This window comes from Schistocerca cancellata, chromosome 1, assembly GCF_023864275.1.
Source record: "Schistocerca cancellata isolate TAMUIC-IGC-003103 chromosome 1, iqSchCanc2.1, whole genome shotgun sequence".
NCBI lineage: Eukaryota > Metazoa > Arthropoda > Insecta > Orthoptera > Acrididae > Schistocerca > Schistocerca cancellata.
Window position 1 is genome coordinate 514,394,117 of NC_064626.1, and position 16,037 is coordinate 514,410,153.

At 42.0% G+C, this 16,037-nt stretch overlaps 1 protein-coding gene across 1 annotated transcript in view; it reads left to right on the top strand.

Annotated features, from left to right (window-relative positions):
• The window catches only part of LOC126187486 (beta-1,4-glucuronyltransferase 1-like), a 137,727-nt gene that overhangs the window by 47,084 nt on the left and 74,606 nt on the right, over positions 1–16,037 (top strand). The window contains exon 2 of the mRNA XM_049928637.1: positions 14,859–15,155. Within this exon, the coding sequence (XP_049784594.1) occupies positions 14,859–15,155 (297 nt within the window). The remainder of the gene's footprint in view (positions 1–14,858; positions 15,156–16,037) is intronic.

Below are 16,037 nucleotides of genomic sequence, written 5' to 3' on the forward strand. Positions count from 1 at the left end.
AATTATGATTTTATTTGTCTTATAAATACATGTATACGTATTGTCAAAGGAAAAAAAAGGTTTTCTTGTGTAATGTGATACAAGCCACACTACACATAAATTAATGGTAATACTCTGCTAGTTTCTGAAGACCGATTTGTTTCAGATCGAGCAGCCAGTAGCTCATCCACTCTGAGCCCGCCGCAGACGCCTGTTCAGTGCCACAGATCCTCTTACGAATTCCGTGTCACAGTTAGGAAAGCGGCTTTTAATCAGGGAACTGACCTTGTTACCACGTAGCGTTGTACTGAGTCGGCGTTTAGAACTCAAAGTAAAACTGATACTGCATTCAGTATGGCAAAACGATATGCCACCGAGGGAGAAAATGGAGAGCTACGTTATTCAATTTAGGTTAAGAGAAATAAAGTAATGAAGTCTATCGAAATACAGACATGCCGGATCAGATTAAACGGAAACTTTCGAACACACAATAAAAAATGAGCTGAACACGACATTGCCCCAACAGTGTGTCGGTATTGGTGCTTGTGCCCATGGGTCTCTAGCATTCTCGGAAATTATTTAAGCAAATAACATGTTAAAGAAAAGCCTAAAGTTCACAAACTAAAAATAAACATTCTTCTTTCTCACATCAAGGTTAGGCATTTGCCTCTCCAACTACACAGTTTCCCGACATGGTCTTGGCCTTCCTAAATGTGCTCTTTCATATGCAAGGACACGCTATGTTCATTATGGAGACTTCCGCTCTCTCTACAAGAAGAATTCGTTTTGTCTTATGTTTGTGGACCTTGGCATTTACGGCTACAGTTCGCACTGCAAATTTTCATTTCGTTTTCTGTCGTTTCTTTTGCATCCCATTCCGTACACGTACCTAATTTCTGCTCTCTGTACACACACTCTTTGTTAGTCATCTCTTATTGTAAAACCACAGTATAGTCACAGACATTGCCTTATTCCGTTTCAACGTTGTTTCTAGCGTTACTTTTCATGGTCTTGTATACGGTGACATTTTTATGCCTTCTTCAGTAGGTCAATCGCGTAACAGATTACGTATTTTAAATAGAAAGATAAACAGGAGTCAACTAAGCCACTTGCGACTATTAAGGGAAATTGGGGGAATAGTGCGCAGTTAAATAAGTTATTAATTTGACACATTCGTAATAACTAACCTAAAACCAACTGCACGTAAGATTGTTGTAGTTTCTTTTAGTTTACTATTATAAATCAATTTAGACGTAAAGAACAGTACAATAACGTTTAACTGCAAATATCACAAAGATGCCAATTCACAAGAGTGCCCAACCCATGGGTAACGCTCGGCAGAGATCGTGGAATTGTACATTTGAGGAGGGAAGCTTATATGAAATGTACAAGAATGAAAATCATCTCCATTTAAATTATCTGCCAATTTCTGTTAGAAAATAAGAATACTGAAACGAACTTAAACAGCAGAATTGGTCATGTAATCACTTTCATTTTCTCCCGGATAAGAAGTCATTACAAAATGTCTTGGTGTGCCTTCTTTAGTACTTGCAGCAAGATTACAGTTAGAGCACCCAACACAGCTTTACCATAATCTTTTATCTCTCTGCGCATACAACATAACTCGGCGTCTTTTACTAACTGTAAGTGGTATTTCAACGCGCCAATAAACAAGTTATCGTAATCATTGTCATCGTCATTATCAGAAATGCTAAGAACATCCGACGCTTCCGATGAGTCGTGTTTACTCCGTATTATGGCTTTCTTTTCCTTCCTTTCTGGCCGCTCAGTGAAGCAGGCGCATACACCATTCCCATCTTTGTTCTTCAACCTAGCATGACGTTTTTTCATTCCTTACTTTCTCCTTCATATCGGCTCCTTCCAGCTTACTTTTTACGGAGGTGCGTAGCAGTTATTTTTCAGCACGCCATTGCTCTAGCCTGCCAACGCATACTAACGTAATCAGATACTGTAAATTAAGCTGTTATATGTAAAAAGCTAATACATACAATTATACAATAAATTACTATTTTTAATAACATATGCAGACAATAACTATAAGATTACCTTCCTATTTTCTGTCTGCTGAAGATAAAAGAAACTGGCCTATTATATCATTCTCACACTCACATATTCCACAGCTAAATGACGTCTGTCTTCTTGTTTCTGTTTGTTACTTCCAGAAATCGGAAGAGGGCAGCAGCAGTCGAAAGACATGTCTACGGCAAACTTCAAATACTGAACGCGTACGATGACCCGCTGCGTACAAACACGCAGCTCTCCCCTAAATGCATTAAAAAAGCACGCACGCACACTGTGGTGGTAATAAATTTGAAAATGAATGTTATGCTCCCAGAAACCCTTAGAGTTCCTCAGATTTACTAGAATTATCAAAGAACCATTGTTAAATTTTTATTACTTTTTCCGATGTTTTTTGTGAACATTGAAGTAGTAACTGTTTGAACTGAAGTTTTTTTACTTTAATCTATAATTATTACCAATCATTATTTCTCGTGAAAAGCCCAGTATATGTAGTGAAATGCTTGGTTGGATTTAGCCTTGGTAGATCAAATAAATCTGTTAATAAATGGTGTGAATTTTTTTCCGAAGTATATTATACGGGCAAGTGTGACGTCACTCCCGGCAAACACAACAGAATGGGCAGAATCGCAGCACCTGCATAGCTTCGTCAGCCTAGACCGCTCGTCGAAGACTCGTAGCTTTTGGCGACAGTGTCTGCTGTGTACTGATCGAGCTCGGGCATGACCCAACAACTCCTAGGCTTCAATGAAGTGCTTTTTACATGACCCAGATCTCTGACTTTATCTCGCAACCTCAATTAAGATACCGCCAACAATAAAGAAACAGAAGATTAGGCCAGACAATAAGATACTACAAATTCATGTGCACACCATTTTTTTTCTCACTGAATAGACATCAGAACCTCACATTAAACTTATGGGACATTGTAATCACCACCCCGTCGCAGATCAGCCACTGCCATCTGTTTAGCCTCGTTGGACCACGTTTTTCTCGCCGGCACGTGCTGTTTCCTTCCTCTAGACCGTAGCGAAATCTAAACTTCGGTGTGCGATAGATATCTAGCCATAAAGTATGTTGACGTATCGTTGTCTATAATCCTCAGTTTTATTGATTACGGCAAAGATCTTCTGTTCAGTTCTAGTCTTGCATCAGTTCAACTAATTTCTCAGTATATCCTCTCAGTTTTCCACACTTCGCCTTCACTACCCTTTTTTATGGTTCTGTGTAACACTGCAGGCAAGCTATTTAAAATTTGTTAAAAGGTTCAAGGCTAAAATTACCTAAAGAAAGTTTTGTTCTTCTAGCATCGATGTCGCACAATCTCATCACTTTTGTTTTCTGTTTTTAGTGTTTCGCAGTTGTTGTCTATGGAGAGCTTAAAAGGATAATAGATGCTTGTTGATTATTCTCTCGAGAGACCAGTATGGCCTGATCGGCCTCTTGGCTCTTCCTTTTCATGATTAAATCGTCTAAATGCAAATCAAACGGTATAGGTAACAGGCAACTATTTGTCTGGCACTTTCGTCAATATTTAGTTCGTACGTCTGAACTTATGAATTCAAAACGTTTCACCAAAAGACAATATCTACTTCTCTCAGAACTCTAACTCTTGAGAGCACACTACAGGGTTCACACTGATAATGATGTTGACGATGGACATGATGTTCAAATGTGTGTGAGCTAAGGGACCAAACACCAAACAACTGAGGCCATCGGTCCCTACTTAAAATAACTTATGCTAAGAACAACACACACACACCCATGCCCGAGGGAAGACTCGAACCTCCGGCGGGAGGGGCCGCGCAACCCGTGACATGGCGCCTCGAACCGCGCGGCCACTCCGCGCGGCGATGGACATGATTTTTAATGGAATGAAAGTTGAATTTGTTACCCATTATGTGATGAACATCAATACAAAATTTGATAAATATCGCTTTGACGCTTAATGATGTAACACTTTCCATTTCTGTCTGTGAGTTTCCCACAAAGACCTTTCAACGTCTTCTTTCTAATGAATTTACTTGTGCATTTAATTTTTAATATACTCTCTTTGTACCACCATTCAAATGCTCCCAGATCCTTCTCCTCCAGTTCCCACTCGGTCCGTGTTTCAGGAGCTGACAGTTTTGTGCTCCAGATTTACAGTTTCAACAATTTACTCAATACTATTTCAGTATTTGATAACGCCATATGAGCTTCCCAGCGTCTCAACAGTGGCGAAACACAGAGGATGGAGAACGATGTAAATTTTCTTATATTTATGTGAGTAAACTTTGAAATCATCAGGCAGAGACGTGATTTTCGTTTGGTATTTAATCTTCCTTCACACCATCAGATATATCGACATTACTTGAATCACAGGTCACACCTACTATTGAACTAATGATTAAACTGGATCAAAGTAGTTCACTAAAATTTCAGATCATTCTGCCAAAAAAATACCCGTTTCATACGACAATAGTCTAGCCTACTCTAAGGACAATCGCTAAGTGCGCTGATAGTACTCAACGGTTATTGTTTACGTTGTTCAGCATAGCGAAGATACGTCAAGTGACAGCTGGTTTCAACAATTTCAAGTTCGAGGAAATGGCTGCAGTACAGTCACAACCAAGAGTCACTTTTCTGCAAAAAGGTTTGCCTGCATCAATCCGCTTCTGATGTCCCCTTGGCTCCCACCTTGAGTAACCTAGAATTCCATAATTTCCTCTACCGTTATCTCATCCTCAATGCTTATGTTTATAAAGTCACTGTTCCTTGTCTTCCGTTCATAATTTTTTGTTATTAACCTTATTAATTTTTGATCTAAATTCTTTGCTAAATGCTGCTACAGTTCTACAGTTCTTCTAAGCAATCCATAATTTTGTCTAGAAGAGCAACCGGTATTTTCCCTTGCTCTGACATCCCTGTTCTGACATTTTCCTTCATTCCCTTCGTTGTCCCTCCCACTCATAAGCTGACGAACTTCGGCGATAACCTACAATCCATCCTTACACCTACTTAATACTAATCTGCTTGACCTTCCAGTTTTTATTTCTCTCATTCGATTACCACGGATGCAGTAGAGTACTCGTCGACTTCAATGCCTTATCCTCAGTTATAATGATTTTGTATACATTATTTTATTATGCATTGTAAAAGGTCTTACGTAGATCGACAACTGCAACAAAAGAGATCTCCTTTTATCTGACCTGATCCTCATATACAGTGATCTTCAAACCGTTAACTCACTAGATGCGTTGACTGGCTTTATAGAAAGATTACGTGTACAACTGGTTGTCGCCTAAAAGGACGACAAACATTTTCTGCCTTCGGGTAGTCATGGTCTGAAAACATATCGTGTAGAGATCGTCGGCTAGCAATAGGGACGGCAGGGAAATTAGAACTCCTGGATTCTTACATCGTACTTGATGGATAGTGACGTGTCTGATCACTACACGTCGACAGCTGCCACAGAAATGAAAGCAAGTCGCCTCTATGAAGAGACCTGAGTGTCATTTCTCGTGAGTAGAATTTGTATCTCATCTAGACCCCCTGTGACGCTACACAGATGTTACACACATTGCTGGTCTTGTGGGTTACAGGACAGCTTCGTAAAAACTTATGCAGTCTGTACTCTTAGACAGAGGTTGGCGAATTCGCAGACGCACAGCCGACCTTCAGGTGGTGTTGTGCTCCTGTTTGCTTATGGATCAATTATCAGCAGGTGATAACGTGCAATTTGTAAAGATTAGAGTTTACGATCCCTTCGACATCAAGCTTATCAGAGCCGTAGCACAAGCTCGGATTACGGAAGGATGGGGAAGGAAATTGGCCGTGCCCTTCCAATGGTCCAGCCCGGCTTTAGCCATGACCGACTTAGGGAAATCACTGAAAATCTAAGCTGCATGGTCGTCGTCCTCCAGAATGAGATCCAACCAGGGCGCCACCTCCCGCGGCGTGCTTAACGTCTGATGTAATTCTCCTCTTTACTCAAACACCAGCGATGGGTCGTGACAAAAAGCTATAAACTCGATAGTAAGCCACCTGATTCAACTGTCAAATCACTAACTTTTTGCAATATGAGTCCGCGTCCTCTATAATTCTTTAAATGTTGTAATTTTCGCCTTTAGCTGTAACCGTTATATTGCGCTATTGCAGTATCGGCGTTTGTGCCATTTTCAAGTATCTACAGAGACATAATACAACGTAAACATGTTGGACTGGTTTATTCTTCCGCAGAACATTACCCTCCAGCTTGGATGAATAAGCTCACCGGAAAAAAATTAATCACCCATACAAAAATCACTACAAGTATCTGTAATATCTTCTAATTCCGCAGCTGGACTTGACAACCACATGGATGCTGTTAGAAAGTGTGTCGATATGATTGTGCAAGCACGTCGCATTTCCACTAAATTGCGGGGATGCTGATGTCAGCGTTTTATTCATCCCCCCCCCCCCTTCCACCCGTTGCAAATGTCCCACAGACTTTCTATGGGGCCCATGTCAGCTGGTTTTGCAGGCCAACCGTGATATAATAGGGTGGGGGAGCATTCAGAGAACTTTAGAACTTTGCTGTTGTCGTCCTAATGTGCCTACGTGAGCAATGGCCTCTTACGAGATGACCGACTCTGAGTTCATTGCTTGCAGTTCCCGTCGCAAGGTTGTCTGGCTAACAGGTGGGGATGGACCTTTAGTCACCGCCTGCAGCAATTCCTGTCGGGTTTCGAAGGGATTTTGATTCTCCGATTCCTCTCAGCCAGAATCTTTTCCGACGAAAATTCTGACGAGGTGTTTCGTGGCCACGTATGTTGCATCATTGCTTGCAAACACGTTGTACAGTTCGCCGCGTAACACCAACAAATGCAGAACTTAAAACATCGTATGCCCCTTTTTAAGACTCCGTCACGTTCTTACCTGTTTACATACAATGTCCGCCTGAAACATAAGCGTCTCACTGATCGCTGCTACGTTATGTTCACGTGGAAGCAGTGCGCGCGCCGTTGACCACGTGATTCGATCGTTGCGCCGTCTGGAAAGGGTTAATGATTCATCGGCGCGTGCGCCCTGGGTTGACTAATTTTTTGCCATATGAGCCTAGTACTCACACAGGACTTAGTGCCACGCAGCTCAGGCAAACCATGCGCATTATAACTGGTATAATCAGAGCTACACTTACTCTCCACACATACACCCTCCGTCTCTGCAGCAGGAAAGTTCACTTTCACGGACGTACAAAAGCTACAGAAAAGTTCTCACCTCCCTATTCACGCAGACATTCTAAAAATCAGTAAAGGAACAGTTCGTTCCCGTCAACCACATCTGGAAACAGCAAGGATGTCAGCGGAGAACGACTTTATGATTAATAATTGATGGAGACACATATGGCACATTAAGGGGGGTAGGACGCCAAACGGGCCGACTTGGAGAAGGAGAGGCATCACACGACATTTTAATTTCCAGTGTCTATACTTTTACAAATAAGTTCATAAAACTTTGTCAGCATCACCAGGAAGGATTCAGTATTCACACTCGTTGCAGTGGAAGTTCGAAAACATAACAAAATAATTTTCTTTTTTACGTGCGAAATTTCATTATTTTTTCACTTACTAATGGCTGCATTTTTTGCTATAGGTACACTTTTCTTCATAAGTTAGAGAGATTCTTCGGTCAATTTTTCACAGCATACATACCATACTTACAGGTGTATGAAACTCTAGAATTTATTTAATTTATGAAAAAACAAATGAGCTGTTATATTTTAAACTTCATGTTTAGGAAAAACACAAATTTTATAGTTAATTACCTCAATTTGTACCACAGTTTTTAATAGATTTGGAAAATTCTAGAGTTTCATACACCTTTAAGTATGGTTTGTGTGCTGTGCAAAATTCATCGAAGAATCTCTCTTATGAAGAAAAGTGTACCTATAGAAACAAATGCTGCTATTAGTAAGTGAAAAAAAATGATAAAATTTCACATGTAAAAAAAGTACTTCGTTGTGTTTTCGAATTTACACTATGAGTGTGAATTCTGAATCCTTCCTGGTCATGCTGACAAAGTTTTATGAATTTATTTGAAAAGTATAGACAGTGCTAATTAAAATGTCCTGTGGTGCCTCTCCTGTTCCAAGTCGGCCCGTTTGACGTCATACCCCCCTTAATGCTACGACGGAACAACTCAACATGCTGTGCATGTCGACCAAGCCACCAGGCTTTCCGTTTGCCACTCAAGATCTGGCAGATTCTTAGCCGGATAAGAACCAACACAGGAAGGTGTGACAATTCTCTGAAGAAATGGTAGAAACTAATGTTTCCTGGTTCTGACTGTGACCCTGAAAACCTGACTGTTCACCACGAGATAATAGTAAACATTAATTTTTGTAATGTAGCCGTCTGCTGAATAAATAAGTAAATATAAGATATTAATGTTGTATTATGTCTTTGCAGATGACTGAAAATATCAAATGGCATAATTCCAACAGCGCAATAAAATAGTTACTGATTTAAACCGAAAATGATGTCATGTCAAGACACTGTTCTTGCATTTGAGAGAATATGGTTCAAATTCCCGGCGAAAGGTAGATAGACTCAACTGAAACAGCCTAGCCTAAGACATGTCTTATTCGTGCACCATCTGTATTCCGACTCATTTAATATCGTCGTCGATGGGACGTTATGTTACGACGTATTGTAAGCAATTGAAAATTAGAGTGCCTCTCCAGTATGAGCTATAACACCTATTCTTGTGAAAATGGAGTGATTCCAAAGAAGTCGGTGTTATGCTACCACATCACTCCCAGCCCGTTTTCTTATAATCTCTGAAGAGCTACACCGTTATTGAAGACTGTAAAAGAGTGCCAACCATAGAGGCGTTATACAGCATTTTCAACGTCAACTGAATCTACCCTGCTGCGGATAAACAATCGGCAAACAATAACTACAGGCTGCCACAACGCCGGCCGCTGTGGCCGAGTGGTTCTAGGCGCTTCAGTCCGGAACTTCGATGCTGCTACGGTCGCAGGTTCGAATCCTACCTCGGGCATGGATATGTGTGTGATGTCCTTAGGTTAGTTAGGTTTAAGTAGTTCTAAGTCTAGGGGACTGATGACTTCAGATGTTAAGTCCCACAGTGCCTAGCGCCACTTGAACCATTTTTTGAGCTGCCACGACACTTTGAGTTACAACAGGTTATATTTTGCACTGCAAGAAACGTTAAACTGGCTTGAAGACTGTCGTATGCTGTGCAAGGTCTTTGATTGTGCATGTAACCGATGGCACACAGTCCCTTAGACAGTGCAGAGATGTCACTAAACCCGCCCAAAGATGTGAACAACCATGCATGAGCAGCGCCTTTTAGACGAAGAGGGTCCGACAGCCTATCAGTTCCAGTCATTCCACCAGGAAGGGGGTACCGTGATCGTGTTGTCTGTACTTCAACCATGCCTAGACGGTCTATACCGCGGTTCGACCGCGTCCGGATTGTTACTTTGTGCCAGGAAGGGCTCTCAACAAGGGAAGTGTCCAGGCGTCTCGGAGTGAACCAAAGCGATGTTCGGGCATGGATGAGATAGAGAGAGACAGGAACCGTCGATGATATGTCTCGCTCAGGCCGCCCAAGGGCTCTTACTGCAGTGGATGACCGCTACCTACGGATTATGGCTCGGAGGAGCCCTGACAGCAACGCCACCATGTTGAATAATGCTTTTAGTGTAACCACAGGATGTCGCGTTACAACTCAAACTGTGCGAAGTAGGCTGCATTATGCGCAACTTCACTCCCGATGTCCATGGAAAGGTCCATCTTTGCAACCACGACACCATGCAGCGCGGTACGGATGGATCCAACAACATGCCGAATGGACCGCTCAGGATTTGCATCACATACTCTTCACCGATGAGTATCGCATATGACTTTAACCAGACAATCGTCGGAGACGTGTTTGGAGGCAACCCGGTCAGGCTGAACGTCTTAGACACACTGTCCAGCGAGTGCAGCAAGGTGGAGGTTCCCTGCTGTTTTGGGGTGGCATTATGTGGGGCCGACGTACGCCGCTGGTGGTAACGGGCGTACGATACGTTAATGTCATTAAAAAAATGGCTCTGAGTACTATGGGACTTAACTTCTGTAGTCATCAGTCCCCTAGAACTTAGAACTACTTAAACCTAACTAACCGAAGGACATCATACACATTCATGCCCGAGGCAGGATTCGAACCTGCGACCGTATCAGTCGCGCGGTTCCAGACTGTAGTGCCTAGAACCGCTCGGCCAAACGGGCCGGCTGCTACACTACGCCGAGGAAAAGGAGATCCACCACGCTGTTAGGAGGTATTCCATGACTTTTGTCACCTCGGTGTAAGTGACTCGCTTCGACATAGAAGCCCGTAATACGAGGGGATCTCAAAAAACACATATAAGCCCACGCTAAGCCCATTATGGAACAAGAGTGGCGTGTTGTCAGACGAGAGTTCACATACTGAGTTTCCTGCACGCCCAGTTCTGCTGCGTTATGGACAACAGATGCATCAGCGTCGGGGGGTGAAATGCCGTGACAACAGTAAAAGTGCTCCAAAGCTGTAGTATGCTAGACAGTACTATTCATGTGGACAAAACCTTTACACTGCACATAGATTCACCTTGAAATTCTGGCGATATATGGACCAAATGCAACGCGACTTCTAGCCACGGTGGAATGTTACCAACAATATGATCAAGGCCGCAAAGACATGAGTGATCCGGAATGGGAAGCAAGATCATCGACATCGGTTACAGGCGACGATGTCCAGCAGTCCAGTAACTAATTGAAGGCTGTCGCAGATTTTTCGATGAGGACGTTCACACAGCGGTTTTCGAATTGCCCCATGACCAAGGAGCTGATTTCTATAGCCGAGGAACTGAACGACTGGTATATTATAGTGTTCTGAGCGTTGTTTCGAAACTTCACTTCTATGTTGAAAAATACTATAATGTATCTGTATCACTCTGAAGTATAGTGCAGCTTTCAGTAAAAGTTGCTTGGCCTTTCGAAATAATGTGTAAGTTACTTTTTGAAATCCCTCCGTACAATAAACAAACTAACAATAACTAAAAGAAAACAGCCCTCGGTCACTAATTTTTAACGAATTAACCGGGTTTCGACACTGCTAGGAGTGTCTTCCTCAGAATTTACACCAAAGAATAGTCTATAGCATGGTCACAGAATTATGACTGAAAACGTATGATACAAACTATAAGTTTGGAATTATCGTGAAAGACTGGCAGTACTTATATGTCATTTATAAAATAATAAATATGCCAAAATGGCATTAGTCACAAAGATATTTAAGATAAAAAAAACTGTGATGGCGAGCCACTAAGGGCTGCTCGTTACTTGCGTGGTGCAGGCTGTAAACGGACTGAGGTGCCCGCGTTGACAATTGCGGCCAGGTGGACATGGCACTGCAACGAGCGCGCCATCTAGTAGCCATAGATACAATTAGGCTACTTCACGTTGAAATATAGGCAGAAATGATTATAAATAACAGTATTTGGTACATAATGGAAAGCAATGTTTGTTCGATAGTAGCGTACAACATAACATTTTGTCTACATCAAAGCTTATAACAGTAAGGTAAAACATGAAAATATAATTTTGAAAATGTAGATAGGACTGAATAACAACTTTTAGAAAGCAATATTCACGTGAAATACTGCCAGAAACATTTGACAATTAGAAAACATAGGACTACCTTAGAAGGAAAAGAACATTTCGGCAACCTGCACAAGGAGACCCGAAGTCCCATATCGAGTAACGGCTTTATACCGTTGAAAAAATTTTTGTTACGTATCTGTAACTGTTCGTTAAGGATGAGGCTATCCTTTCGAGCTAGGTGCTTGAAAATCTCTAATTGTTCTAGAATGTCTTGTCTACGCCCTTTCTTTTCGGTGTGCAAAATGTTGCTATCTCAGATGGCTTTAGGTGAATGACCTGTAATTAGAAGATGGTCGGCAAAAGATGAATTTTGGGGGCTAGTGCCATTTTTTCTTAGCAAGTGTTCTTTATATCTGGTAGTGAAGGCACGTTCAGTTTGTCCTATATAGTAAGAGTGCAAGTATCGCAGACAATTTTGTAGACACCAGAATTTTCTAAGGGGGAACGAATAGAATATAAATTATGAATGAAGTTTTTTTTTCAAATTGTTATTAGTAGAAAAAGCAACGTTGCAGTCGTATTTCTTTCGAAGAATGCGTTGGATCTGATAAGAGATAGGCCCCACGAAAGGAATAGAGAAATATTTTTTTGAGTTAGACTCGATGACAGAAGTGCCTAGCGTAGTAATTCTTTTAGCAGTTAACAATGAGTATAAACCAAACATAGTAGTTGACGTCCTTAAAAAGAAAACTGCACAAGTCATTGCCTCCTTCTAGTGAGGTTGCTACACTTATGTGAGCCGTTCAGTGCTGAGTTACAGATTCTCTTTAGCACGAAAGTGTGTGCGGAGTTTCGCAGACTGCATAAATTCATTTCCCCCAGCCCGCTGCTGCATATATCACAGAATCGAAGGCTGTTCTATAACCATGCATGAAAGGGCATACAATGCTTCACGAGTACTGCCGATAGTAGCTGAAGCGTTTACTCAAATGCATGCCCTCAGACGTCTGTCTGCAGCTGTGCACTTTACAGCTCCTGCGGGGAGGAATGTCAAAGTGATTCTGAGAAGAAATAAGGTTGAAAATGGAAAATTGATGCAAAGAACATGTGAGCTAATTAACAATATGAAATGAAGCCGTTTATTTTGTCATCAGATTTACATATTATCACAACAGGACCAAACGCGATACAGCATTAAACGAAATGTGCTGTATTTGAAAGACATCAGTGGATGAACTTAAAAAGAAAAGAAAAAGTCTGCTTTCACCTTACTACCGAGAGAGACGTTTGATTGAGATCTCAAAGAGAAGTGTTGCTGGCGATGATGATGTTTATGTAGCAAAAATAAAGTTTTTTCACAGACTTCAGGACACCAGTAGCGTCTTCTGTCCGCCGCTCGTGGTCTCGCGGTAGCGTTCTCGCTTCCCGAGCACGGGGTCCCGGGTTCGATTCCCGGCGGGGTCAGGGATTTTCACCTGCCTCGAGATGACTGGGTGTTTGTGTTGTCCTCATCATTTCATCATCATCCAGGAAAGTGGCGAAATTGGACTGAGCAAAGACTGGGTAATTGTACGGGCGCTGATAACCACGCAGTTGAGCGCCCCACAAACCAATCATCATCATCACCAGTAGCGTGGAACCATAGGATAGCTGGTAACTTCTCGGGAAAGTGTTTCCATTAATTTCTGCTGCACAGAATCTAGTACGAATCGATAATTATTCTCGCTCATCGTTAGTTAATATCGAGACAGGTATTTGTTCTCTAACTGCTCATCCAGTTGTAAGACGTGTATATTTCTATTGTCTAATGTCAAACCACAATTTATGAAAGATGTTTATATTTTATTAATAGGATTAAGTAGGAATAATTAATATTTGTCATGTTGGAAATAATTGTGGTAGCAGGGAATGTCTGCACCAAAGTATTGTTGGCAGGAGAGACCGCAGATTGATATAATTTTAAAAAGAGCGGGAAAGACCGCACATTGATGCATTTTGTAATGGTAGCAGGGATTGTCTGCACCAGAAAGCATCGTTGGCGGGAGAAACCGCACTTTAGCGTTCGTAGGAAGTCAGTAGTAAGCGAGAAGTGAAGCGAGTCGGTAGCAGGTCTGAAGCGAGAGGTTGAGAGGAGCGGTGTGCCTGCCAGCCACCAGCTATGATTTACAAGAGATTATAAACGGGTGTACAGAGACATAAGCTAACTATTATCATAAAAGGAACTAATATTATTGAATTATTTTTTTGAGAAACTCAAGACTACTGAAGGTATGTTTGCGCAATGTTAGCTGTAAGATTATTGTAAAAAGTAAGTCCCATTTGAACGTTTGTAAAATCATTTCATTCAGAATATAATTAATTTTTGCCAGCAATATTGCATTACTGATTATAATCCATCCCAAAAATCATCAACGTAAAACTCTGCAAAATTTTGTTGTTGTCAGGAAAAAGTTTAACTATGAATTACCTAACGTCACTCAAATTAATTAAAGAATAACGTCAGCTTTGCTATTAAATAATAACGTCAGCTTTGGTAATAAATACAGCCACTTATTATGACAGACCCCCAGCAGCTAATAAAGTATAGTAAAACAGAGTAAGTATATTCATGTCGCAGTTCGATGTAGCAGTCAGATGGCGATCCAGCAGCAGTAAAAAAGGTAAGAAACAGTTTTGGGTTATTGCAGATAACGACTGAGGACCACGACGACGACACATTCTATGTGTCTTCGAAATAATCAGAAAATCACTTTAATAAGCACCAATTAAATTTGTATGCGAAGATTTAGAAAGAGAATAAATTTCAAAGGGAAGATTTCGTTTGTTATTATTAAGCAAGAGATAGAAATCGTAAGAGCAGGTTTCGTGGGTTACTGTAGAAGGGAAGGTTGCATAACACAAAAGAGATATAGAGGAGACGGGAAGGTTTCACCGTATTTCGTTGGCAGTGACCATTTTTTCTTTTTGTGTTTTTCACTGCTACCGCATATAACGCAGTGACTGTAGAGAAAGTAAGACTTGCTGGTTTTCTCTTAGCACTGGACGCCGTGACAGCTTTTTCTCTACACATGCAGACTGACATCTGACGTGCACTTTGTGACAAGTCTAGATACTCGCGATTTTGTTGTGCGCTTTAAGGAACGTGTTAGTGGGCACTAAGATGCCGTCGATGAAGATAACGCCCGCCTGTATCTGATTGCGAATCATTACCACGGTGCTTTGCAGGAAGCGCCCGCACTGGTGTTGACGTCACTGTCGGTGATGGACGCCTCTCAGAAGTACCGCGTGCGGCAGTTCGTGTCGGTGGGCGACCGCTGGCAGCAGCTGCCTACGTCAGCTGGGGACTGGACCACGTGCCTGGCGCTGCACGCCTCGCTGTCGCACGTGCACCACGTGGAGCGCCAGGCGCGCTCCTGGAGTGGGCCCCTCTCCGTCGCGCTCTTCGCCGCCGGGGACGACGTCCACCTGCTGCTCGCCTACATCATGTTCCTCAGGCGCTGTAGGCAACACGTGCGAAGTAGGGTAAGTAAGTAAGCAAGCAAGCCATTTCTTGCGTCTCTGCCAATAAGAACATTAACTACTCAAAAACATTTTTGCACTAACTTTATATCTGCAAACGTGCGGTTTTTACTTGTGACCATTAAACCTGCAACACCACGAAGGCGACATGTAACATACCTCAGATTAGCGTGAAGTCTATTACACTGACGGAAAAAAATCGCAAACCGAAAAATTAATTAACGTAGATTAATGGAATTTCGGAATTACATTTGTCTAGGTAACATATTTAAGTGATTAACATTGCAAGATCACAGGTTAATGTAAGAGCGAGATAAGCCATTGCAAATGTGAAATGCTGTGTACTGCCAGAACGTTGAATGTGAGTGTGCAGACGTGCATACATCGTGTTGTACAGGTGCCGGTTGTCAGTTTGCGGGATGGAGTTCCATGAGGGTTGCACTTGGTCGGTCGGTCAATACAGGAACGGTTAATGCTGTTTGTGGATGACGCTGAAGTTGTCGTCCGATGATGTCCCACATGTGTCAATTGGTGACAGATATGGTGATCGGGCATGCGCAGCAACATGTCGACACTCTATAGAGCATGTTGGATTACATCAGCGGTAAGTGAGCGAGAATTATTTGTTGAAAAACACTCCATGAAATACTGTTCGTGTGAGGCAACACGACAGGTAGAATCAGCAGATTGTACAAATTTCCAATGAGCTATGTGGGACAACCAAGAGAGCGTTACTGCTGTCATAAGAAATTGCGCCCCAGACCGTAATTCCAGATGTAGGTCTAGCGCGCCTAACACGCAGACAGGTTGGCTGGCCTTCTTCTAACCAAAACACGGCCACCACTGGCACTGAGGCAGAACCAGATTTCATTAGAAAATTCAGCA